Genomic DNA, 24,860 nt, shown 5'->3' with positions numbered 1-24,860 from the left:
GTGCCCTCAGCTGGTCCCAATTTATCGGTGCAAAATTTTCCTCTCGGCTTGGTTACGTTCCATGCTCGCTGGGTTTACGGCCGGGAGAACGGTGCCAAATACTAATTCGCGGGGAGGAAAGCAGGACTTTCACCTGCCCTCTCTCCCACCCACCCCCGAAAGTGGATATGTGCGGCCTTGAGGGCGAGAGTTCCATTAGCCCGAATATCGAAGTCGCTCTTCCACGAGTGCGGCCCCTAGTGGAAGAGAGAGAGAGAGAGAGACAATCTCCCTGCCAACGGTGGTGTGCAACCGCGGGGGAGAGGCACAAGCTTCAGGCGCAAACGCATTTTTTTGCCTCCCGGCACGCCCAGCCTTATACACGAACCCCGGAAACGTTCTTCCGCCACGCCTATCATGGCGGCCGCCCCTTTGACCTTCTGGGACTGGGCCGAGCGCATGCGCTCCACGCCCGCCAGGCGGAGCCGGGGCCGAGCTCCGCCCGCACAAGCGCGCGCGCATGCGCCCCCCACGCCAGCCCGCGCCCTCTCCCTTCCCGGTTTGGGACAAGCTGCAAGATGGCGGCGTCGGCCACGGCGGCCGGGAAGGTCCATCAAGCTCTGCGCGAAGCCGGCCGCGGGGCCTACGGGCGCCCGCCCAAGCGGCAGGAAGCGCTGTGAAAACCGGCGGCGGCGATCTCAGGTGAGGCCCCTCGACTCCTCCCGGGGACGGTGTGGAGGGTCTTATGGCCCGGGACTTTATCTTTCGGCCCGGGGCTGCCGTTGCGAGGTCTACCGGGAAGACGATGGCGCAGAGACAGGAGGGCTGGAGGGAAAGCGGGAGGTCCCTCTCCGCCGCCCGGTCCCGGCCTTCGTTTAATCCACTATAAAAGCGGGGGAAAGGCGCTGAACAGCAGCCCTGCAGGCGGCTAGAAGAAGAAAAACACGAAGGGGTGGGGGAGACTCGGCCGGGGCGTTTCCCCGTTGGGTTGCTGTGCGCTGAATCAATCCATCCGAATAGAGCTGGAAGGGACCCTGGAGGTCTTCTAGTCCAGCCCCCTGCTCAGGCAGGCGATCCTATACCTTTCCAGACAAGTGGCTGTCCAGTCTCTTCTTAAAAACCTCCAGTGATGGAAGCACCCACAACTTCTGGTGGCAAGCCCTTCCACTAAAAATAATATAATTATTAATTTTATGTGTGTGTATGTGTGGTGTATATATATATATAGCATTTTTTTGCTGATAAATAAATGAAGGGAAACTAGTATAGATCTATTTCAAACTATTTAGCTCTCTCATCAGCTAGCCATACCCATACCCTTTTGAAGGGGCTATTTTACATGTTAGGCAGTTATAATAACCTCTAAGCCACAAGCTCTCCACCCTTATCAGCTGAGCCAAGGGAATGATTAGATGTTTTGTCAAGGCACCTTGTATGCCAAAAGGCAAAAGGGAAGCAGTAGGCTCCCTCCCATACACAAACACACCATTCAAACAAGGTGGCTGTCCAATCTTTTCTTAAAACTTCCAGTGATGGAAGCACCCACAACTTCTGGTGGCAAGTTATTCCACTGGCTAATTGTCCTCCCTGTTAGGAAGTTTCTCAATAATAATAATAGTAATAATAATACACAATAATAAATAATAATGATCAGAATAGTGCTGGAAGGGATCTTGGAGGTCTTCTAGTCCACCCCCCTGCTCAAGCAGGAGTATATCATTCCAGACAAGTGACAGTCTAGTTTCTTCTTAAAAACCTCCAGTGATGGAGAACCCACAGCTTCTGGAGGCAACTTCTGTTCCACTGGTGAATTCTCCTCACTGTTAGGAAGCTTCTCGTTAGTTCTAGGTTGCTTCTCGCCTTTATTTTTTAGATAAAGTTTTTTACTTTTTCATTTTCATAACAAATAACCACATGTACACTATTACATAACCAACATCATATTATATTCTACATCAGTTAGTCTTGCCATCAATTCCCCAAAACGATTATTGGCTCTTCTGCTCTCCATACACCCTATTTGTTCCCTACCCTCTCTCCTTCTCCCTACCTCCTTTCTTCCCTCTTTCATCCTTCTCTACTTCCCCTTCCTCTCTCCTTCTCTCCCCTTTCCATTCCTTCTCTCCTCTCCCTCCTCTTATCCCTCTCTTCTTCTGTTATCTCTCTCCTCTACTTCGCACTCTTCATCTCATTTACTTGGTGTATTTCAGCCTCTGAGCAAGCTCCATTTTATGTTGATGGTATTTGCTTCTCTCCTTAATGCAACACAGGTTCCTTAGGTGGAGGATAAGTCCAGGTTGGTTTAAATTCCTCTCCTAAGTTGCTTCTCTCCTTGATTGGGTTCCTTTAGAATATTAAATAACAGAGTTGGAAGGGACTTAAGGCCATCTAGTCCAACCCCATGCTCAAGCAAGAGACACACCATTTCTGACAGATGGCTGTCCAGTCTCTTCTTGAAAGCTTCCAGTAATAAAGCTCCCACAACTTCTGAAGGCAACTTCTCTTCCCACAACTTCTGAAGGCAACTTCTCATCGGTTGATTGCTCTCACTGTCAAAAAAATTCTCCTTATTTCCAGGTTGAATCTCTCCTTGATCAGTTTCCATCCATTATTCTTTTTCTGGCCTTCAAGTGCTTTGGAAAATAGCTTGACTCCCACCTCTCTGTGGCAGCCCCTCAAATATTGGAAGGCTGCTATCATGTCTCCCCTTGTCCTTCTTGTCACTAGACTAGCCAGGCCCAGTTCCTGCAACCCTTCATGGTATGTTTTAACCTCCAGTCTTCTAATCATCCTGGTTGCTCTTCTCTGCATTCTTTCCAGAGTCTCAAAAATACTTTTGTACCGTGTGACAAAATCTGAATGCCACATTCTAGGTGTGGTCTTACTAAGGCTTTATAGAGTGGTATTAGTACCTCCCTTGATCTTGATTGTCTCCCTCTGTTAATGCAACCTGGGATTGCTTTCCGGGACAGCAGTGCAACACATGTGTGAGCACAGTTTGATTTCATCTTATTTGAAAGAGAAGCTGCAGCATTCCCTAACATACTGCCCTGGGAATTCTGGCCGATTTGAGCCTTGAGGAGCCATGCAGGAGAAAGGAAGACCTGGAGAGTTAGCCTCAAGTATCATAGAAAGTAGGGATTGGGGACTGTTGCTTCCTCAGTCCTCTTGCAATGGAAAAGTTTTCAGGACTTCAGATTCATTCCCCATTAAGCTATCGGAAACGTCAGCTCAACCTGGCAATTAAGGGGGCTCTGTTTTCTGACCCTGAGGTTTGAAGGAAAAGGGGGTCCCCATTCCCGCCATCATGTGTGGAGCTAAGGCAGGGATGTTCTTCAGGCTCCTTTGAGATATGGGCCAGACAACTGGGTCTGCTTTGGTCTCATTTTTTTGCACACTTTCTCCCCCCCTCCCTCCTATTAAGCTTCAATTACTTGCATTTATATCCCCTACTTCCTGCCAATGGAGAACCCAGCTCTCACCATAAATGACCCTCGCTGTAGCACAGAGCACTTGCAAAAAGTCCCGTCCCCCCCTGCATTAAGGGCTAGGACACTGATTGCAGAGCCTGTTCAGTAAGAAGAAAGACAGAATCCGAATAGAGCTGGAAGGGATCTTGGAGAGCTTCTAGTTCAGAGGTCCGTGAGAAAATATTGGTGGTCAAACATGTACGAGATAACAGGTATAAGTGTAAACATGGGCATGAACACAGGAAATGGGGACAGTAGGACAGGGACGGTAGGCCGGCGCTTATGCACTCCCCCTCTTAGGAATGGGTTGAGGTCAACAATAGACAGCCTTGGGTTAAAGTTTTGGGGGTTTGGGGAGTCGGGTAGAGCATTCCAGGTGTTGACCACTCTGTTGCTGAAGTCGTATTTTCTGCAGTTTGGAGCGGTTTGTCTTGAGTTTGTATCTATTGTTTGCCTGTGTGTTATTGCGGTTGAAGCTGAAGTAGTCGTTGACCGGTAGGACGTTGTAGCAGATAATTTTGTGTAGTATGCTTAGATCAGACCTTAATCAGCGTAGTTCCAGATTGTCCAAGCCAAAAATTTCAACCCTGCTGGCGTAAGGGATTCTGTTGGGAGCAGAGGAGCGGAGGACTCTTCTCGTGAAATACCTCACTTGTATTAATGTCCGATAGACAGTGTGGATTCCAGGCAGATGAGGCTGTATTCTGCTGGGCAGCCTTCCACATTTTTTTCCGGATGAACAGCCGGCCTTATGCAAAGTCTGCGATTCCCTGCCACAACTGTCTGGGAGATTCTCAGGAGATTTGGGTGGGTGGGGGGAGGGAGGGAGGGACATCTTCCTTGATCTTTGGAGGAAGGGGGGAGGTGAGGGGTACTGTTGCCCCTTTGATCTTTTCCTGAAGGAACAACCTGGGAGGATGTAATTAGCAAACAGCCGCGGCAGGCAAGAAACACTCTCAAACAGCTTTTTCCGGCAAGAGGGTCCATCCCAAGATTGTTCCCCAAAGGAAGCGGGAGGGGGGAAGGATCAGGAGACTCGCAAACTCCTTGGCCCTTGCCTTCTTCTTCTAGAAGATACTTACAGGACCCTACATTGCTTCCCTAACTCTTCCCAGCTCCCCCCTGCCCCCCTCCACCCCGCAGCTATTTCGCCAGAGTTGATATTTGGAGGGTTGGGCTTTTTTTTGAATTTTTTTTTTATTCTCTTACATACAGTTGTAGGTATACATTCACATAGTTGTTATTCTTCTTTACATTTGTCGTTCTTGTACATTTGTTATTCCATTTAAAAAGTTGTGATATACAGTTTGGGTTGCTTTTTTTTTAAATTAAAGAGTTTTAATAAATTTTACAAATATTTCCCCTTCCCTCCCTCCACCCCAACCCTACCCCCCCCTTCCAATCCTCCCTCCCCCCAACCTCCCAGAGCAAAATGCAGGGTATAAACATTTAACAATCATACACTAACATAGGCTAACTAACTTTAGCATCCTACCTCCTCTTGTACTTTAACTCCCCTTTGATTAAGATAACCTTAAGTAAATTATAACATTCCTTGTTCATTCATTCATAAGCTAACTGAAATTTCTTAGTCCGATATTTGTTTCGAAATAGTCAATCCATCTTCTCCATTCCAACTTGTATTTCTCATCTGAATGGTCCTTCAAGTATGCTGAAATTTTGGCCATCTCTGCTAAGTTTATTACTTTTAACGTCCATTCTTGAATAGTAGGCAATTCTTCCTTCTTCCAGTACTGCACCACCAACAATCTTGCTGCCGTTATTAAGTTCAGAATCAAGTTGGTCTCTATAACTGTACAGTCTGTGATTATACCTAACAAGAACAACTGAGGGGTGAACTTTATCCTCTTTTTAAGAAAAGTGGTTATATACAGTTTGGGTTGCTTTATTTACCATCCCTTCAACCTATTATAATACCGCCTTATTTTCCCTTTCTTTTCTCCCTCTGTCCCTTCTCTACTTTCTTCCTTCCTCCTCTCCTTCCCCTTCCTTCTTCCCTTACCTCTCCCCTACTCCTACTCTTCCTCGTCCCCTTCCTACCCTCTCTCCTTCTCTTTCTCTCCTTTCCGTCCTCCTCTCCTTACCTCTTTCTTCTCCCCCCCACCCCTGTCTTCCTCTCATTCTCTCCTCCTCTCTCCCTTTCTTTTTCTATTGTTGCAGGTGTCTCTTTCAAATCTCAATTTATGTTTCCCTGGGATGGTATTTCCGCAAACCCAAATATAATTTGGCATCATTTCTTATTCCCTTACCTTCGCTAATCTATCCTAACTATGTTTTTTCCCCACCTTTATATCTCGCTCTTGAATACATACTTGTATATTTAATATTTTCTTTTCTGTTTTCCCCTTCTCCCCCTTCCCTTTTCCATTTAATAGTGTATCGTTTGGGTTCTGTATCTTCTCCTTACTTCCTTCTCTAGCTTCCTAGTCTCTTACATACAATTGTAGGTATAGATTCACATAGTTCTCCTTCTTTACATTTGTCATTCTTGTACATTTGTTATTCCGTTTAAAAAGTGATATACAGTTTGGGTTGCTTTGTTTACCATCCCATCCGTCTGTTTTAACACCACCTTATTTTTCCCTTTCTTTTCTCCCTCCCTCCCTTCTCTACTTTCTTCTTTCCTCCTCTCCTTCCCCTTCCTTCTTCTCTTACCTGTCCCCTACTCTTCCTCTTCCCCTTCCTATCCCCTCTCCTTCTTCCTTCCCCCCTCCTCTCTTTACCTCTTTCTTCCTTCCCCCCCTCTTCTTCTCGTCTCGTCTCCTCTCTTCCTTTTTCTTTCTGTTGTTGTATATAACTTAATATCATTTCTTATTCTCTTTCCTTCACTAATCTATCCTTCCTATGTTTTTTTTCCCTTTATATCTCATTCTTGAATATAGACTTGTATATTACTACTTACGTTTCTGTGTTCCCCAGACGACACACTATTAAATGGAAATGGCGGGGGGGGGAAATGGAGGGTTGGCTTCTTTGTGGTGAAAAAAAAGCTGTCCGATGATGCAAATCCATTTGTGAGCAGAAGAGAAGCAGAGCTTTAGAATAGAATAAGAGTTGGAAAGGACCTTGGAGGTCTTCTAGTCCAGCCCCCTGCTCAAGCAGGAGACCCTATATACCATTTCTGACAGGTGGCTGTCCAATCTTTTCTTGAAAGCCTCCAGTGATGAAGCTCAGGATCTGCAGGAGCCTCAGCCCCATCCCCGTTGCTCCCTAGTTGCCCGGATTCTCCTGTGCATTGGGAGGGGTACAAGGAGCATTCTGAGCAGAGCACAGGGATGTCCGTCAATGGGAGGGTATGTCCCTTTCTCACACACCCCGAATGAATATGCTGGCAGGGGACTTAGCAGATGGTTGCCTCCTGAGGCCATTCTCTAGGGCTAGGGTATCAAACTCAAGGCCCACGGGCCAGATCTGGCCAGTGGGGTGCTTTGATGTGGCCCATGGAGCCGCCCTGGAAAAGCAAAGAACCAGCCCACAGTGCCTTTCCCAGCAAAAATGGCGCTTGGGAGGGCCACAGACCAAAGGTGGTATTCAGCCAGTTCTGACCAGTTCTGAAGAACCAGTAGTGGAAATTTTGAGTTGTTCGGAGAACCGGCAAATACCACTTGTGGCTGGCCCCGCCCCCATCTGTTCTCTGCTTTCTGAGTCCCAGCTGATCGGGAAGGAATGAGGATTTTGCAGTATCCTTCCCCTGGAGTGGGGAGGGACTGGAGATTTTGCAGTATCCTTCACTTGGGGCGGGAATGGAAATTTTACAGTATCCTTCCCCTGCCACACCCACCAAGCCATGCCACGCCCACCAAGCCACGCCCACAGAACCGGTAGTAAAAAAAATTGAACCCCACCACTGCCGCAGATGGCCCTCCCAAGCTCTGTTTTCACTGGCAGGAAACGGAGCTCAGGAGCCTGTTTTCCTTGGCAGAACGCTCAAGCCACCACATGCACCCAAGTGACCTCCAGCTGGCCATGCCCACCCTCCATTCCCCTCCGAGGTCAAACACAACCTTGATAGGGCCCTCAATTTTGACATCCCTCTTCTAGGGGTTCCCAAGTTTTCCCAGCTCAACCTATTGGCGTGGGCTGCTAAGAGAAGGATCCCCCACCCCTCCCTGGGCCAGTAACCCATAGCCTTTTCCCTCCCCATTTTTTTGGAAGCAGGGGACTGGAATGCCATGGCTAACTCAGAGAGCGACGACGACAGCTTCATGGCTGTGGATTCCGAGGACGCCGTGGCAGAAGGGAGCATGGACCAGGAGGATGGCCTGTGTGCTGCTCGCCCGGAGGAAGAAGAAGAGGAGGAAGAAGGAGGGGCTCGTCCTCACCGGTCCATGCAGGAGTTGCCGGAAGAGGTGCTGGAGTATATTTTGTCCTTCCTCTCCCCGTATCAGGAGCACAAAACAGCCGCCCTCGTTTGCAAGCAATGGTATCGACTCATCAAAGGTAAGAGAGAAGAGTTTTATTTATTTTTTTCACCTGAGTGAAAAAGGCCCAAACAGGTTGGACGAAAGTATAGTATGGTATAGGTATAGTATAGTAGTGGTATAGGTATAGTGTAGTATAGTAATGGTATAGGTATGGTATGGTATGGTATGCTTTAGTATAGTATGGTATAGGTATAGTATAGTAATGGTATAGTATAGTATGGTTAGGTATAGGTATAGTATAGGTGTAGTATGGTTAGGTGTAGTATAGGTATAGTATAGGTATAGATAGGTGTAGGTATAGGAATGGTATAGGTATAGTATAGGTATAGTATGGTATAGGTATAGTATATAGTAATGGTATAGGTATAGGTACAGTATGGTTAGGTATAGGTATAGTATAGGTACAGTATGGTTAGGTATAGGTATAGTATAGGTATAGTATGGTTGGGTGTAGTATAGGTATAGTATATAGTTAGGTGTAGGTATAGTATAGGAATGGTATAGGTATAGTATGGTTAGGTATAGTATAGGTATAGTTAGGTGTAGGTATAGTATAAGAATGGTATAGGTATAGTATAGGTATAGTACTAGGTATAATACTATACTATAGGTATAGTATAGTATGGTTAGGTATAGGTATGGTATAGTAATGGTATAGGTATAGTATAGTAATGATATAGGTATATTATATATATCCCTCCGGGATTGGGCGGCCTATAAATTTAATAAATGAAATGAAATATTATGGTATGGTTTAGTATAGTATGGTATAAGTATAGTATAGTAATGGTATAGTATAGGTATAGTATGGTTAGGTGTAGTATAGATATAGTATAGATATAGTTAGGTGTAGGTATAGTATAGGAATGGTATAGATATAGTATGGTATAGTATAGGTATAGTATGGTTAGGTATAGGTATGGTATATGTAAGGTATAGTAATGATATAGGTATAGTATGGTATGGTTTAGTATAGTATGGTATAGGTATAGTAATGGTATAGTATAGGTATAGTATGGTTAGGTATAGTATGGTTAGGTGTTCTATAGGTATAGTATAGGTATAGTTAGGTGTAGGTATAATATCGTAATGGTATATGTATAGTATAGATATAGTATGGTTAGGTATGGTATAGGTAGAGTATAGTTTAGTGATGGCAAACCTTTTCGGCACCAAGTGGCCAAACTAGAATGTGTGTGAACCCTGGAGCTCCGGAAACCCGAAGACCCGCTAGCCGGTGCGCATGCATGTGACGGCCAGCTAGTCTGTGGGTTTCCGGCACACACATGTGCGCTAGCCAACTGGCCTTCATGGGTGCCTAAGCACCGGAAACCTGAAGCCAGCTTGCCGACGTGCACATGCCTGTTTGGCCTTATTCGGGCCGTTTTTGGTCCAAAAATAGCCTGAAAATGATCAGAAAAACGGCCCGTGTTTTGGCCATTATCTGGGACATTGTCAGTCAGTTTACAGACCATTTTCCGCCACTCCAGCAGAAGAGCAACTGGCTCTGTGTGCCACAGGTTTGCCATCACAGGTATAGTGTATTGTCATTGTACATCATGTATACAATGAAATTGGTTTTTGCCTCACTGGTGCAATCCATGAAAAAAAAAATACAAACAACATAGATAGTATAAAGAATAATCTCTATGCAAGTAGTTAGGAAAAGAGAACGAAAAAATTAGTCATACGTTTCCGCATGTGCAAGGAGTGAATGTGGTTGTGTTTAAGAGTGACAGCCCAAGGATATAAACTATTCTAAAACCTATTTGTTCGCCTGGCTATGCTTCGATGTCTTCTGCCCGATGGTAGAAGTGCAGAGAGACACTGACCAGGGTGTGAATCATCTCTTGAGTATCTTCTTTACTCTGCTGAAGCAGCGAGACCTGGAGAGGTCACCCAATGGTGTTAGAGGGCAACCAATGGTTACTTGTGCTGAATTGATTACTCTCCATTAAACCAGCGTACCATACAGTATGCAAGGACACTTTCCTATCGTGGACCGATAGAAAAAGATCGGCAGTGCAGCAAAAGGGCAGCGATGGGAACCGGGCGAACAGACCGTTGGGTCAGCATTTTGTAACCCGACGTCTCCAGAAAGTATTTCTGGAGCTCTTGAGAATGCCAGAAATGGAGGAAGCAAAGAGGGAGAGGGCTGGAAGGAGGACTACCATATTTTTCGGAGTATATGATGCACCAAGATTTTGAAGAGGCAATTAAAAAAAAAAGTTTTTGCACTCTGTACACCTCCCTTTTATTCTGAAAACATGCCCGTTTCCCCCCCAGAAAAAGGCATGAATAGCTTTTAGAAGGCTTGTAGAGTGCTCCTGGGGAGGTGCCCCCCCAAAAAACGAGGAAAAAAATGGCCCATTTTGCAAAAACAGGGTCGTTTTTTGTCAAAAAAAGGGGGGGCATGCATAGCCTTTAGGAGTCTTATAGAGTGTTCCTAGGGGCTGCAGGAGCAAAATTGAGCAAAAAACGGCCCGTTTTTTGTTCATTTCTGCCCTCCCCAGCCCCCAGAAGCTCTCTGAAAGCCTCCTAAAGGCAATACACAGCCATTTTTGCAAAGGGGGCAGGGTTTCGGGAGGCAAAAATGCTGTGTTCAGTGTATAAGACACACCCAAATTTTCAGCCTCTTTTTTGAGGGGAAAAAGGTCCATCTTATACTCTGAAAAATATGGTATTTCTCCCCTCTCCCCCCCCCCCCCCCGTTTGGATCTTTCCTTCGCTCTCAGGGACTGCCTCCCCTATCTTCCTCTGCAGGGGGTTTAGACTTCCTCCTTCGGCCTGGCTGGTTACTTTCCTCTAATTTCTGCTTTTGTTTTGGGTTATTGTTTTTTTCCCCCCACCTTAGAAGTAGAAGCTGTTTTGTTCTTCAGGATAGTGATATATAGAGTGGCTCAGTTGCTTTGAGCATTTTAACACACTGCTGGAGGAAGAAGAGGAAGAGTGTGCTGCTGGTTAAGGGGCTGCCCTTGGAGGGGAGAGGCCCAGGTTGAAAAAGCCACTAATGCAAGCTCTGTGGAGGCGGGGGGGGGGGATTTTCTCCATTTGCTGCCCAAGGCAAATTAGATCCATCACCAGTCCCCCCTCTCTTACTGCTTTCCCTCCTCTTCCAGGTGTCGCCCACCAGTGTTACCACGGCTTTATCAAGTCCGTCCAGGAAGGGAACATTCAGTGGGAGAGCCGCACCTATCCCTATCCCGGGACTCCCATCACCCAGCGCTTCTCGCACAGTAAGTACTAACTGGCTTGGGGCCCTTAGCCCAATGAGGAAAGCCCAGGCTCTTAAGCTTTCCCGCAGAGGCTGGATGGGGGTCCCAGTGTTGGCCAAAGCCGCTCTAAAGCCACCCTGTTTTTTGCCCTGCCGCTTTCTAGGTGCTTGTTACTACGATGCCAATCAGTCCATGTACGTCTTCGGGGGCTGCACCCAGAGCAGTTGCAACGCAGCTTTTAACGACCTCTGGAGACTTGACCTGAACAGCAAGGAATGGATCCGGCCCCTGGCCTCAGGTGAGGGGCGCAGCTGGGGGCGTGAGGGGTCCCGATAGCTGCAGCAGCTGCCCCAAGAGGGATTTCTGGGGAAAAGAGCTACTTGGGAGGTCACCCACCGCCCCACGGCTGTTGCCCACCACAGAGCAGCTGGGCGGCTACTGGCTGCCTTCATGCTGGGAGAAACTTGACGCCTGGAGCCAGGTGGAGGCAGACCTGGCCTTCTTTTGATTTCCTCCACTCTGCCTTTTGGTTGGGCGTCCCCAGTAGCTTCTTCTCCTTCACAGCTGTCTAGCTATTGGGAGCGGAGACAATATTATGGTGGGTAGGGGGGGAAAGGGGTTCTCCCTGCAAAACAAAACGGAGGTGGAAAGGGTTGTTGTTGTTAGTTGCGAAGTCATCGCAACCCCATGGACAATGTTCCTCCAGGCCTTCCTGTCCTCTACCATCCTCTGGAATCTGTTTAAGCTCACGCCTGCTGCTTCGGTGGCTCCATCCAGCCACCTCCTTCTCTGCCTTCCCCTTCTTCTTTTGCCCTCCATCTTTCCCAGCATCGGGCTCTTCTCCAATGAGTCCTTCTTCCTTCTCATCAGGTGGCCAAAGTATTTTGAGTTTCCTCTCCAGGATCTGGCCTTCTAAAGAGCAGCCAGGGTTGATCTCCTCTAGGACTGACCGGTTGGATCACTTTGCAATCCAAAGGATTCGCAGGAGTCTTCTCCAGCACCCGTTCAAAGGCCTCCGTTCTTTGGCCTTCTTATGGTCCAACCTTCACAGCCATCCATTGCAACTGGGAAAACCATAGCCTTGACTACAAGCCCTTTTGTTGGCCGGGTGATGTCTCTGCCTTTTAGGATGCTGTCTAGATTTGCTATAGCTTTCCTCCCCAGGAGCAAGTATCTTTTAATTTCTTGACTGCAGTCCCCATCTCGCTGATTTTGGAGCCGAGGGAAATAAAATCTGTCACTACCTCCATTTTTTCCCCGTCTATTTGCCAGGAATTGAGAGGGCCAGATGCCATGATCTTAGTTTTCTTAATGTTGAGTTTCAAGCCAACTTTTGCCCTCTCCTTCTTCCCCCGCATCAAGATGCTCTTTAGTTCCTCTTCACTTTGGTGGAAAGACACACACACACACACACACACACACACACACACACACACACACAAAATCTCCTGTGGGTGGCCTCCTTAAGGGCATCCAACCCCCTCAGGTGACTCTTAGTCGGCCAATTCCGAAGGGATGACCTTGCTTAGCTCCTGCTTGTGGCCCCAGGAGGGGCGGGAAGCTCTCTGGCGGCGTGCCCTGCCACCTGCCTGTTCTCACCATCTCCTCCAGGTCCAAGGACTCCCTGGGCGTTCCCTGGGACAGGTATTTGATCAAGCTGATCAGACATGTCCCTGCTAGTTACAGCCACCAGCCAGAAAAAGAGTGTGGGAAATCAGCAGGTTCTCACAATCCTCCAATTCACACCAGGAAGGCAACCCTTTGTCATAAACAAAGACCTTTTTTTCCCTATTCAAATTCCAAGCTATTTACTTGGGATTGCAAAATACATTTTGGCTAGGTGCTCAAGAGGCCTGCCTTTAAAATAAGGCACTCGGGAGGCCTTTTAAATGTAGAAAGAGGCAGCGAGAATCCAGGCCCAAGGACGGTCTCCTTCTCTAACCCAGGGTTCAGCAACCTGCGGCTCTGTGGCCGCATGTGGCTCTTTCATCCCTCTATTGCAGCTCCCTGTTGCCTCTTGGCTCCAAAATTGATAGAGCTTTCGGTTAGGACAGGAAGAGGAAAAAGGATGCTGTGCTAGGAGGAGACTCTATGGTTGTGGAACCAGATTTCTGGTCAGGAGAAGAAAAAGGATGCTACACTAGGAGGAGTCTCTATGGTGGGAGTACCCGACTTCCGGTCAGTTCCAGAATGTATAGGGATTTCAATTAGGACAGGTAAGAGGAAAAAGGATGCTGAGCTAGGAAGAGACTCTATGGTCAGCTCCAGAATGTATGGGAATTTCTATTAGGACAGGAAGAGGAAAAAGGATGCTGAGCTAGGAAGAGACTCTATGGTCAGCTCTAGAATGTATAGGGATTTCGATTAGGACAGGTAGAGGAAAAAGGATGCTGAGCTAGGAAGAGACTCTATGGTTAGCTCCAGAATGTATGGGAGTTTCTATTAGGACAGGTAGAGGAAAAAGGATGCTGAGCTAGGAAGAGACTATGGTCAGCTCCAAAATGTATAGGGATTTCGATAAGGACAGGTAGAGGAAAAAGGATGCTGTGCTAGGAGTAGACTCTATGGTGGGGGAACTGGACTTTGATTCAGCTCCACAATTGATAGGGATTTTTGGAGAAAAGGGGGGACTTTTTTGAGGTTTGAGACTGGGGACAACATCCATCTCTTCAGGAAGGCAGTGGCTGATCTCTGCAGCCCAGTTTTTCAGAAAAGAGCCTGCCCAGAGGGCTCCCATCTGCTCAGAAAGAAACACCCCTGGGTGACTTATATCACATTCCAGCAAGTCCCGCATGCTCTGCAGTTCCCCTGTGAATCTTTTGGAAAGCAGTACCTGGTCCCCAGGTGTGGCAGAGGTTTTTTTTTCAGAGTAGGGAGGTTCTACCACGCTCTCGTGCCTTAGTTAGAAAGTTAGTCCAAAGGATTTTTTTTTTAAGCCTTTATTGGCAGCCTTGCGATGATTTCCCCTCCTTCAGTTCCAAACCTTTTCTCGTCAAGAGTACAATGTGTGTGGGATGAGATTGGCTGATCCTCCCTTTGTGCACCCCCACCCCCAACACAATACAACCCACAGTGAAAGACAAAACAAAAAACAAAAAAATCCCTAGCCCAGCGAATCCTCCTAACACACACCCAGCTCTATTGCACCAGATGAACTTTTCGCAAGTCAATCGGACTCTGTTGTAGATATTTTTCATTCAGGAGTCAGACCGCCCACGGATTAAAAACTATTCTTCAGCCTGTTTGTGCAGCTGACTATGCTGCTTTTTATTTATTTATTTATTGAACACTTTTTTCTAATTTTTTTAACACAATTATCATCTTGGCAACGTTTCCACATCGGTATACCTCCATTTTACCATGTTTATCGATACGTGTGGTTTATATACTTCTTTTATGCATTTTGATCTACTAATTTATCTACATTACCTCTTCTATCCATACATATGTACTTATGCTTCTTTTATACATATTAATCTACCAATGTCCTAATTTGTATACACTACACCCTATATCTATCTATGTGTGCATATATTCCTCTTATACATATTAATCTATTAGTGTACTATTTTATATACAATACATCTTATATCTATGTGTGCATATAGTCCTCTTATACCTATTAATCTATTAGTGTGCTACTTTATATACAATACATCTTATATCTATGTGTGCATATACCTCATACCTATTAATCTATTACTGTGCTTTATATACAATAATATATCTATATATGTGTACATATATTCCTCTTATACCTATTAATTTATTAGTGTACTATTTTATATACAATACATCCATTAATGTACTATTTTATATACAATACATCTTATATGTCTGTGTGCATATATTCCTCTTATACCTATTAATCTATTAGTGTACTATTTTATATACAATACAGCTTACGTTTTTTTATCTTGTTCCTCTGTCATTATTTTCTCATTTCTTAATCTTTCTTCCCTTACTGCTTTCTTATTCTTTACATCTTTCCTCTATTTCTACCATATTTTCCATACCAAGTAATAATGCGGCTGCCTATGCTTCTGTATCTCCTTCCCAATGGCAGGAGAATAAAGAACTGCCGTCCAGGCTGAGAGTCGTCCCTGAGGATTTCTCTCACTCTTCTAAGGCAGCAAGCCCTAGCGATGTCATCTAACGGTATCAAGGGGGGGGGCACCCCACAATGTTTTGTGCTGTGCTCGCCACCCTCTGTAGTGTCTTTCTACCCTCGGCTGTCCATTCCCTCAATTCCCAAATTCCTGGCAAAACATTCTTAGAGCTAAATTGGGCCTCTCTCACACTTCCCTCTGAAATGCTGCTTTTTTAAAAAAAAAACCAGACAACTTTACTGCTTAAGGAGAGCAGCAATTATAGTTTTCCGGAGACTGTTTTCTCCTCTCTCCCTGCCCCCCCCCCCAAAAAAAACACACACACAATCGGCGTGATTAAATAACCGTGAGAGCTGAATTTCGCAAAGACAGGCTTCCTTCCGGCAAATGAAAGCAAGGGGTTGTTTCTCTTACGGGACACGGGCCTCAGGCTAGTAGGAAAGGGAGCCTGTCGCCTGCCTCTTCGTGGGCCTTGGGGTAACCCGGAGGGTCCTCATTGCCCTCTTTTTCCCCTTGATCGCTGCTAGGGCTCCCCTGACGTTTGGGTTGTTTTCCGAAGAACCCCAGCGGGCAAAGGGGGCTATTTTGGGGCCAGGCCTTTGCTTTATCCACATCCTGCGGAATTCAGTTGCTTTCTCTGGGGAATTGTGCTCCCCCCCTCCCCCCCCCCACTGGGTGTCACGGCTCTAACTTTAGCTACCTATTTTAGAAAAGTCTGAGATGGTTCGTTTTTATAGGCCCCGGGCCATAAATAGCCCCCTTCCCAATTAGGATCCCTGAGGTCTCAGTTGAACATGTCAATAGCGCCAAGTTCCCACTGGCTCCCACCCCACCTCCCCGCACGTACCTTTCTCGTACTGCTTTTTGGAGGGGGCAATGGACTACCCCCACCCCTGTTTTCTCAGGAGGGAGAAGAGCTTCCTGGTGGTCTGGCTTCAGTGTATTTTTGGCTTCCTTTCTTTGGAATTGGCCCCCTTCAACATCTCAACAAGTCTTAGAGACAGGGTTGAAGGTAGACGGAGCTCTGGACTCTGCCCAGCAGGAGCATCGTCCCCTGAAATTTGGAAAGAGGATAGGTAGCTTTGAGCATGGAGAGTTGGTGCGGTGGCCTAGAGGTGGCGCTCTCGCCTCACAATCAAGAGGCTGTGAGTTTGCACGGCGGCTAAGACGCTGAGCTTGCCGATCAGAAAAGTGGGCAGTTCGGCGGTTTGAATCCCTAGCGCCGCGTAACGGAGGGAGCTCCCGTGACTTGTCCCAGCTTCTGCCAACGTAGCAGTTCGAAAGCACGCTAAAAAAATGCGAGTAGAAAAAATAGGAACCACCTTTGGTGGGAAGGTAGCCGGGTTCCGTGCGCCTTTTGCATTGAGTCACGCCGGCCACATGACCACGGAGACGTCTTCGGACAGCGCTGGCTCCTCGGCTTTGAAACGGAGATGAGCACCGCCCCCTAGAGTCCGGAACGATTAGCACATAAGTACGAGGGGAACCTTTACCTTACCTTAGAGGCAGATATTTCTCTCTCTGGGAGCAATGAGAATATAGCTGCTGATTATAACTCCGCAGTGGTGACAGGAAGGGCATCGGGCCAGTAAACACTTAGCTCCATTCAGTTGCCCAGACTCCACTCCGCAAGAGATTATGGGGTCATTAAAAGAAGAAGAAGAAGATGATGATGATAAGTAGCTTTGAACATAGCAGCCCAAAGCACTCCGCTCATCCTACTGCTTCCCCACTGAGCTGAACTAGCACCCGAGCATTCCCCCCCTCCCCGGACAAGTGGGCTAGGCGTTATCGGGCTTACAGTGACTGTTCAAACGGCCCTGGGGAAAAAGTGACTCACAACCATTTGTCACAGTTACGACTTTTCCAGCATCCTCGCTATCAGGGGTGGTGGTCAAAATTCAGGGGCTTGGCCACCACTTCGTATTTTTTGAGGGTCATGGTGTCCCCCGTGTCCTGACCAGCAAAGTCCATGGGGGGGGGGGGGAAGAAGCCAGATTTCACTTCGCAACCGGGTAACTAACTCATCACCTGCAGCGATTCACTTAACAGCGGAGGCAAGAAAGGTCATGAAATGGGGCAAAACACGCTTGACAAACCTCTCGCTTAAGAACGTACATTTTGGGCTCCTTTGTGGTCATAAGTCAAGGACTACCTGCGTTGTTCTTCCTCCCCCCTCCCCCACCCTTGAGTGTCCCTTCCCTCATTTAAAGCCTTTGGCAAAACGGAGGGAGTGGCACATTTATTGCTGCGGGAAATAAATAGCTGTGAAGAGAGCAATCTTAGCAAGAGTGTTCTGGGGGAACCTGTTTTTACTGCCTGCAAAATTAGTCACCTCTATAAAAGGCTGGGCAGGGGTGGGGGGAGGCAGGAGGTGTCTATCGGCCTCCAAGTCAGAATTAGACACCTGCCTCCAATAAAGTGTTCCTTTGAAGACAAAACCATGGATTGTGGCGAACAGGTTGCACGGTTCCAATTGTTTTGGCAGACTTATTACAAGTCAGTTGGTGAGGAAGGAAACCGGGGGGGGGGGGGGGGGTAAAAATCGATGGGTTTTTTTTAAAAACAAAAAAATCAGCTTTTTTTTTCAAGTTTAAATCTGATTTTTTAAAAATAGTATATCGCCTTTATCGTCATTGTACATCACGAACCAGGTTCGTTGTATATATTTTGTGCAATGGCAATAAAGCCCATACTATGTATACAACAAAATTGGTTTTAGCCTCACTGGGGCAATCCATGAGAACAAATACAAACAACCTAAATAGTATAAAGAATAATCCCTCTGCAAGTAATTAGGAAAAAAGAAAAAAGAAACATGAAAACTAGTCATACGTTTCCGAATTTATCTTAATAAAATGCTTTTGGAGTAAAAAAAAAATTAAAGATAGTTTTTTGCTTAAGATACATTAATACTTTAGTTTGTTCAGCATGAAATGGCGCTTACCATATTTTTTGGAGTATAAGACGTACCTTTTTTCCCTCAAAAAAGAAGCTGAAAATCTGAGTGCGTCTTATATACTGAATGCAGCATTTTTGGCCTCCCAAAACCCTGCCGCCTTTTCAAAAATGGCCGTGCTTAGCCTTTAGGAGGCTATGCATGCCCCTCTCTTTTTTTGACAAAAACGGGCCCATTTTTGTGAAAAACGGGCCGTTTTTGTGAGATCTGCAAAGTGCAAAAACTTTTCTTTTAATTTGTCTCTTCAAAATCTATATTCTGTAATATTGGGACTGTCAGTGAGTCAACAGAGGGTCAGAGGAGGACAGAGATGATAGTGGCTCTTTAAAAATGTCGATTTAAATTGAGCCGATTTAAATCGAGCCTTTTCACTAGTGACTTAAATCGTGATTCAAATCGACTTGATTTAAATCAAATCCACCCTGGGGGAAACCGCTCTGTCCAAAGGTGCCAGGTGGTGTTTAGCTGCAGCCTCAACCACCAGGCGAGAGCCCCGGAGCTTCTTTGGGAATATCGCCTTAAAAACCACTCTGCCGTCGCAGGTTCCTACCCGTCGCCAAAGGCCGGAGCGACCCTTGTTGTGTATAAGGACCTGCTGGTGCTGTTCGGCGGCTGGACGCGGCCAAGCCCTTACCCCCTGCATCAGCCGGAGAGGTTCTTTGACGAAATACACACCTACTCGCCTTCCAAAAATTGGTAAGTAACGTTTAGCTGTTTCAGGCGCCTGGTTTTCTCTGATAAAAGAGGTGGGCAGTAGCGCGTGCACCCATTGCCTTTTTGAGCGTCAACCCTACTCTTCCTCCTCCAGGTGGAACTGCGTGGTGACCACCCACGGCCCTCCTCCCATGGCCGGCCACTCCTCCTGCGTGATCCAGGACCGGATGATTGTCTTCGGAGGCTCTCTGGGGTCGCGGCAGATGTAAGTCTCCAACGCTCCTCCTTTTCTGAAGCTCCAGGCTCCCTGAAAAGCCGTCCCAAGTTCCTCCCATCTCGCTCTCCCCCTGCAGGAGCAGCGACGTCTGGGTCCTCGATCTGGAGCACTGGACCTGGTCCAAGCCGAACATCTCCGGGCCTGGGCCTCATCCGCGAGGAGGCCAATCCCAGGTAGCGTTGTGGCAGAGCTGTCCACAGATTCAGAGAGCAAGGAAGTTGGGGAGGAACCTGGGCCAGTCCTGGAGTCTGGGGAAAGCTCTGATGAGGGCTCTGTATTGAAGGCAGAGAGGGGGACAGAGACGTATGCCAGTTATCAGCTGCCTTCAGAGTCAGATATCAGTAAGGCAGATGAACAGCTGGAGCCTATTCCCAGTGTGTGTATGCACAATGTTGCCCGATGAAAGGAACAGCTAGGAAACAAGGGTCGACTTGGGTGTAAGGCCAGACGATGAATGGCCCCTCCCAGAGGAAATAAAAGAGGAGTGAAAGGGGAGTGGAGTTTGCAGGAGGCAATTCGTTCGCTTCATTGGTTCTTGACTCTGAGACTCCTTGCCAAGTTTTGCAGATATCGGCCTGGCAGCTCTCCAATCCAGATAAGGTCTGGGACTGTAAATCCTCCTTTGCTGGATGTCAATGAGCAGAATTCACAGTCAATTAATAAAAGTGGTTTTTGTTGGGACAAGGAGTTTGCTTCAGGCTCTTGGGAAGCCTCGCTCAGAACACTCTTGCCGTAAATGGGGCAGGCAGAAACCATCCAGCTTTTCCTCCCAAGGAAACGTGTCTTCCAACTGTCAGATTAAAAGCCCTGGCTTTTCCAGTAAGAGTGAGAGGAAGGCAAGCAATTGCCCCTGGCATGGTCCTTTCTGGCAGAAGCAGGAGAGGGAAACTGAGACTGTTGGGCACAAAGTTTTGCCCAGAGACAGGCCTTCCCAGAGCCAAGAAGGTTCTGGTGGGAGCAGGGACTGGAAGACCATTTCCCAACAGAAATGGCATCATCCCAGAAGAGGCAACCTATTGTGGCCTGCCAGCTGCCGCCCCTCCAGCAACCGAATCAGAGGAGGAGGAGGCGTGGGAGTCAGGGTTGGCATCAAGGCAACTTGGGAAGGGAAGAGGGAATGGAGCTGTCAGAGAGGGAGAGACAGAGGCGGAGCCTGGGCCATCCGTCAGACCTCAGATGGAGAGTCAACAGCCGCCAGGTCTGGAGGTGGCTGATGAGGAAGAGGAGGAACAGCTGGGTCCAGTGCCTGATGCGCGGATGCGCAGAAGGCAGAAGAGAGGAGAGCAGTGGAAATCTATGGGCCGGTCCTTGGGACGGAAGAGCCACTGCTACTAGTGAAGCCCCATCCTAGCTCTGGGGATAAAAGGCAAGGGGCGGAGATGAATAGATGTGGCAGAGGAGAGGAGAACAGTGGAAATCTATGGGCCGGTCCTTGGGACGGAAGAGCCACCGCTGCTAGGGAAGCCCCACCCTAGCTCTGGGGATAAAAGGCAGGGGGCGGAGATGAATAGATCTGGCAGACAACTGTTCATCTTCCGGCCGGACGTTAGCCTGTGTTTGAAAGAGAAACTTTGTTGCCGGGGCTGCCAGCATGCCTAATAAAAAGCATCCTTTGAGTTCACTTCTGAGGATACATCGTGTTTGGGGAACACAACCAATTAGTCTTCCCTCCATAGATTTGTGATATTAACCTCGGCTTGCAAAGCGGGTGGGAAGGATTACCCTTGGCCCTCCTTCCCCATCAGCTGATGGCATCGCTGCCTGTGCCAGCCAGGCCTTCTTGGAGCTCCTTGGGTGACGTCTTTGGACTTTCCTTTCCCTGTTGTCATAGATTGTCATCGACGACGAAACCATCCTGGTCCTTGGGGGCTGCGGAGGTCCAAATGCGGTAAGTCGACAAAGCTAGGGTCCTTCCGGCCATTCACCTCCTTTTCTGCCCTTCCAAGATTTTTGTGTCTGGTGCGGCACAGTGTGTTTGAAAAGACTCCGTCAACACAGGGGTAATGCACATCTTCAGGCCACTCTTTGCCCCCTCCCCCAGCAAAGGTTTCCTCCTTGGGGAGTAAGGGTGGGCTACTGGGGGTTCGCACGGGTTCTAGCGAACCTCTAGCGAAGATTCTGCGCGATTCGACAAACCCCCAAATCCCACTCCTGGCTGCCCTGCCCCAACACTCCCAGGAGTCTCCACACAACCCATTCATCATGCCAGGTAAGTGCAGGGCCCGCATGGAGGCTTGGGGAGTGGCACGCCCATCGGAGGTTCCAGAAGTGTGGAAACTGGCCTGTTTCTGGCTTCTGGAGCCCATGGGAAGCAGTTTCCCCCCTCCCGGAGGCTACCGGAAGTCTGGAAATGAGCCTGTTTCCTGCCTCCGGAGGTGCCTCTGGAGCCCAGGGGGAAGAAGTTTTCGCCCTCCTGAAAGCTCAAGGAAACCTCCGGAGCCTGGGAAGGGTGAAAAACACACGCACTACCAGTCTGAGGCCCGTGTCCCATAAGAGAAACAACGCCTTGCTTTCATGGTGGTGCAGGAGGCCGAATAGGCCATGCCCACCCAGCAGTGGGGCAGCAAACCCGTTGCTGCAAATTTTGAAGGCCACCTCTGTTGGGGAGGTGATGGAGAAACCGTCTTCTCCAGAAGGAGGAAAGATGGAGCATGTCAGACAGGTGACCAAACCTTTCAGGGCTGCAGAGTCCGGTCTCCGGAGAACAGTGGTAGTGGAGCGCCAGGCAGAAGAGGGGGGGAAGGAGGGTTCCGTCCTACAGGTGTTTGAGCTTTCGCCTGATTTGCAGCTTTTCAAGGACGCCTGGCTGCTGCACATGAGATCCGACCGGCCGTGGGCATGGCAGACCCTGAAGGTGGAGAACGAGGACCACGGAGCCCCTGAGCTGTGGTGCCACCCGGCATGCAAGGTGAAACGGGAGGGAAGGGAGAAAGGGATCCCTGGTGAAATTCTCCTTCCTCTTCCTCTTAAGGCAGAAAGGGGGTGGGCCATGGGGGCGGGTCAGCTCCAATTTTAATAATGTGATGCAAGGCCCTAAGCTAACAGTGGGCCACTGGATGGGGCAATCATTTCACTGAGCAGCAACGGGAGGCAGGGGGAATGCCTGGTACTCTGCGTGGCAGTGGGGGGAATGCCCAGAGGGATCCTCTCTGCCCCTGCCTCCCGTCGAGACCAACTGTTAGGAGTTTCTGGGAAGGCTGCCCGCCAGCAGCCAGCAGAGCTGGCAGCAGATTCAGACAGTGAGGAGGTTGGGGAGGAACATGGGCCAGTCCTGGAATCTGGGGAAGGCTCTGATGAGGGCTCTGTGTCGGAGGCAGAGAAGGGGCCAGGGCCGTATGCCAATTATCAGCTGCCTTCAGAATCAGACATCAGTGGGGCAGAGGAACAGCTGGAGCCTGTTCCCAGTGTGCACATGTGCAGAGGACGATGAATGATCTGTCCCAGAGGAAATAAAAGAGGAGCAAAAGGGGAGTGGAGTTTGCAGGAGACAATTAGTTCGCTGAATTGGTTGGTGACTCTCCGACACTCCTTGCCAAGTTCTGCAGATATCGGCCTGGCAGTTCTCCACGCCAGATAAGGTTCTGTGACTGTAAATCCTCTCTCGAAAGACTTTGCTGGATGTGAATGAGACGAATTCACAGCAAATTAATAAAAGGAGTTTTTGTTGGGACCAGGAGTTTGCTTCAGGCTCTGTTGAATCTTAGGTCAGAACAGGAACGGGTCCTGTGTTTGTCCTGGCCTAGCTCTTTCTTTTCTTCCAGGTGGGGCAGTGCGTGGTCGTCTTCAGCCAAGCCCCCAGCGGGAGGGCGCCGCTCAGCCCTAGCTTGAACTCTCGTCCTTCTCCCATCAGCGCCACACCGCCCGCCCTGCTTCCCGAGACACGAGAATGCCGCTCTCAGTCTCCAGTTCGGACTGCTGACGAGGCTCCATGCGTGAATGGCCGCTGGGGCACCCTGAGACCCCGGGGGCAGAGGCCGACGCCCTGCGTGTCCCGGGAAGGAAGCCTGTCGCCGGCCAGGGACGATAGTTCGCCGGTGCTGAATGGCAGCGAGGCCTTGTCTCCTGGCATCACCGCCGCCGTGGGTGGGGTTTCTCCAGACAGCCCTCTCCAGCTGCTCTCGCCCAGCACGGCTTCCGTTGCCGAAGGCTACGAGCCAAAGGCAGGCCTTTCTTTGGCACCCAGACGGGGTTCTCTCCCCGATCAGAAGGACCTGCGCCTGGCAGCCGTAGACTTGAACTGGGAGGCTAAACCCCCTTCTCTGGTCTGCCAGCTGGATGGTGCGGAGAGCAGGACGGTTGGCACGATAGGCCTCAGGAATCCCCCGGATCAGACCAACGGCATTCACACCCCGCCTCATGTGTCCAGCTGCCTGACAGGAGCCGTCTCTCCTAGTGCGCTGCGGCGGAGCCTAGAGGCAGTCCAAGCGCTCTCTTCCAAGGCCCTGCCCACTCTGGCGGTCAGAAGCCCGCCCAGAGGGTCCTCGCCAGGGTCCCCAGGCGGCCAGAGCAGCGCCAACCCCGCCGAAGCCGCCGTCTCTGCTACCGCTCGATCCAGCTCTGCCCAAGGAGACGCTCATGCCTTACCACCCATTGCTCGTCGCCTGGGCCATCACCCGCCTCAGTCGCTGAACGTGGGCAAGCCCCTTTACCAGAGCGTGAACTGCAAGCCCATGCAGATGTACGTGCTGGACGTGAAGGAGGTCAAAGGGCGCGGACGGGTCCAGTGGAAGGTGTTCCATGGTAGCTCGGTGGTGGGGCCCCCCGAGACTAGCTTGCACACAGTGGTCCAGGGGCGGGGGGAAGTCATCATCTTTGGCGGCTTGATGGACAAGAAGCAGAACGTCAAGTACTATCCCAAAACAAACGCCTTGTACTTTGTGCGGGCAAAGAGATAATGCGGCCGGGGCCTCCTCCCCTCTCGGCTGCCCTAGCTCGGAGGCTCCACTCAAGCAGTTAGCCCAGTCCCGGGCATGCTGTCAAGCAGGCTGTGAATGTGGCATTCCACCCACTAATAAAGAGATCTAAGCAAATGGCACCGAGGCTTTCCTCCAATTCCCAGCACGGGCGCGGGGGCCGAAGCCCCTTTTCTACCCAAGAAAGGGCGGGTATGTGCCAGGCTCAAAGATCCACCTCGGGGACACCTGGCCAAGCAGGGCCTGGCCATAGCTGGGTACCCTCTGAGCTGAGTGCCTGGCGGGCAGTCAGGCAGGGAGAAGAGGTCAGTTCCAATGCTACTGGGCAAATGCCAAGTTCCAAAGGGAAGTGGAAGGAAGAGTCCAAAAGCCAGCCCTCTTTTGGGGGTAGCCACTTTCTACCCTTGCAGGTTGCGGTGGCTAAGATGCCGAGCTTGTCGATCAGAAAGGTCGGCACTTCCGACGGTTTGAATCCCTAACGCCGCGTAATGGAGTGAGCTCCCGTTCCTTGTTCCAGCTTCTCCCAACCTAGCAGTTCGAAAGCACATTAAAAAATGCAAGTAGAAAAATAGGGACCACCTTTGGTGGGAAGGTCATAGCGTTCCGTGCGTCTTCAGCGTTGAGTCATGCCGGCTACATGACCACAGAGACGTCTTCAGACAGCGCTGGCTCTTCGGCTTTGAAACAGATGAGCACCGCTCCCTAGAGTCAGGAACAACTGTGCAAGGGGAACCTTTACCCTTGCAGCCTTCTCCTACCACTTGGGGTGCAGGTGGGACTTTTAAGGGGGCCTCCAGGAGAAGCAGAAGCCCCCAGGGACCAGGAGTTCCCCACTCTCT

At 49.1% G+C, this 24,860-nt stretch overlaps 1 protein-coding gene across 2 annotated transcripts; it reads left to right on the top strand.

The window, feature by feature from the left end:
- The first annotated feature begins 562 nt into the window (after positions 1-562).
- Positions 563-24,143, top strand: FBXO42 (F-box protein 42). Of its 2 annotated transcripts, none has more exons than XM_087702657.1 (10): positions 563-681; positions 7,629-7,910; positions 11,014-11,130; positions 11,273-11,407; positions 18,720-18,873; positions 18,986-19,096; positions 19,185-19,281; positions 20,940-20,996; positions 21,897-22,016; positions 22,870-24,143. In XM_087702657.1, the coding sequence occupies exons 2-10, from the start codon at positions 7,643-7,645 to the stop codon at positions 24,001-24,003; spliced, it is 2,193 nt and encodes a 730-aa protein (XP_087558783.1). In that variant the 5' UTR covers positions 563-681; positions 7,629-7,642; the 3' UTR covers positions 24,004-24,143. The 2 variants fall into 2 exon arrangements, with proteins under 2 accessions (XP_087558783.1, XP_087558784.1); XM_087702658.1 differs by having other exon boundaries at positions 7,626-7,910.
- Positions 24,144-24,860: the final 717 nt, after the last annotated feature.

Source organism: Thamnophis sirtalis, unplaced genomic scaffold, assembly GCF_051295495.1.
Source record: "Thamnophis sirtalis isolate CommonGarterSnake01/CBP01778 unplaced genomic scaffold, rThaSir2_p1.2 scaffold_15, whole genome shotgun sequence".
In the NCBI taxonomy this organism is placed as follows: domain Eukaryota; kingdom Metazoa; phylum Chordata; class Lepidosauria; order Squamata; family Natricidae; genus Thamnophis; species Thamnophis sirtalis.
This window is presented reverse-complemented; position numbering and strand designations above follow the sequence as displayed.